At 49.6% G+C, this 1,902-nt stretch overlaps 1 protein-coding gene across 1 annotated transcript; it reads right to left on the minus strand.

Moving 5' to 3' along the window:
- Positions 1-328: 328 nt before the first annotated feature.
- On the minus strand, positions 329-1,558 carry LOC148012726 (putative germin-like protein 9-2). Its single transcript, XM_087669229.1, has one exon. The coding sequence runs from the start codon at positions 1,397-1,399 to the stop codon at positions 773-775; it is 627 nt and encodes a 208-aa protein (XP_087525355.1). The 5' UTR covers positions 1,400-1,558; the 3' UTR covers positions 329-772.
- Between the last annotated feature and the right edge of the window lie 344 nt (positions 1,559-1,902).

Raw genomic sequence — 1,902 nt, forward strand, 5'->3', positions numbered from 1 at the left:
TTGTCCCAAGCATGGCAATCAATATTAGGAGATGCCTTATGGAGAGGTTTATAGGACAAAAGAGGAGACTCATCTTCAAAGCAAGCCATCTCTTTCTTAAAGCATGCTTTCAATCCTTGAGATATACTTGAGTTTAAGCAATTTAGGCTGGCCAAAAACATATCTTTTTTTCACGTACTAACGTATCATATGGGTTGCACTATGTTGTCAATTAGCAGCCTGTTTGTCAAGTATTGTTTGTAGAAGGTTCGTTAACTCTCTCTTTTTTTCGTTAACTCTCTCTCTCTCTCTCTCTCTCTCTCTCTCTCCAAACATCTAACACGTCGAGACTCGACCGCGGCCATTTCATTGTCGTTAACTCTCTCTCCGTCTCTCCCTCTCTCTTTCTCTCTCTCTCTCTCTCTGTCTCTCTCTCTCTCCAAACATCTAACACGTCGAGACTCGACCGCGGTCATTTCATTGCTCGACAGCTTGCCCATTGTAAGCACTATCTATTAGACTGAACTGACCAAAATTCTAGAAAGTGTAAGTAAGTTGTACGCACTGGTGTTGATGATCGCGCAAAGCAGATAGTCCGTACCCAAGACGTACTCAGGAAGCTTTCCCATTTCTTACTAAATTTACAAAGAAACAATAGCATCAGTAAAACAATAGCATCGTGTGCCGGACAGAACAATGTCTCGTTGTTGCTTCAGAGTATGATCAGTCGGAACCGTATTCAGCACGGTGGGCCGAGCAATCAATTCGGTAAGTGCACATACCAATCGATCAGTCACTTGTGGAAGGGGCTCTGGAGCATGGAGACAGTGGAGTAGGAGACCTGGAAGGCCTGCGCGAGAATGGAGGACGGAATGCCGGAGCCGAAGAGGATCCCGGGGAGGGAGTTGGTGCCAGGGTTAGCAGAACTGAAGGAAGCCAGGGCATGGGCGGAGGGGCCGTAGCTGGCAGGGTTCATCTGGAAGTGGACGAGGCCCTTGGGGAACACGAACAGGTCGCCCTTCTGCAAAGTCTGGTTGTACATCTTGTTGGAGGTGTCCACCAGGCCCACCAGCAGGGTGCCGTCTAGCACGAACAGGAGCTCCGTGGCGCGTGGATGCGTATGCGGCGGGTTCAGGGAGCCCGCCGGGAACTCCAGGAAGGCGGCGGAGATGCCCAGCCCCGTCACTGCCGGGAACTGGTCCTGGAAGGCCTTCACCGGCTTAAACATGCCCGCCGACGCGTTGGCACCACCTTGGAAGCCCTTGAACGTGAAGAAGCTGCCATCTATGTCGGATTGGCTGGTGCCAGCTGGCAACACGAAGTCCGTCGTGGCCTCTGGATCGGAGCCTACCGCCAATCCCACCCATGTTGTCGCTACGCAGATTGTGAGCATCAGCAAACTGAATCTAGAGCTGGCCATAGCATACAGCGATAACAGCCGCGGAGCAGTAGTCTAGTCTAGCTTTGTTATATTAATTGTGTGATGAGCGATGCTGATTGCGTGCAGGACGCGCGGCCAATTGTTACTGCTTGCTGAAGATGTCTTTCAGCAGCTGCAGGTCCTGCTGCAGAGAGGGATAGGAACTATCTTCTTTCATCGACAATATATACTACGCGAAGGGCACCTCCCCTGCCATGCTGCCCTTCCCCGAACAAACCTCTCAGCGCGCCGGACGAATAGGTTAACCGGACTAAGGAGTTAACGGGATGCCACTTGGCAGCCTGATAGGAACCACGCGTTTTTCCCGGCCTAATAGTAATAATATTTATATTTATGATCAGCCTACCTTTGTACTATTTTTCCTAGAAAATAACATACGAAGGATGGTCTAATCATCTGGCCACCATCGATTATAGTTAGTTTGATTGTCAACTAGAGCTGGTATGGATTAGAGTTAGTGTTCGTTAGATTGTTTATAGTGA

The sequence above is a fragment of the Lygodium microphyllum genome, chromosome 27, assembly GCF_053477565.2.
Source record: "Lygodium microphyllum isolate KBCC chromosome 27, Lygodium_microphyllum_v1.1.10, whole genome shotgun sequence".
Taxonomy (NCBI): domain Eukaryota; kingdom Viridiplantae; phylum Streptophyta; class Polypodiopsida; order Schizaeales; family Lygodiaceae; genus Lygodium; species Lygodium microphyllum.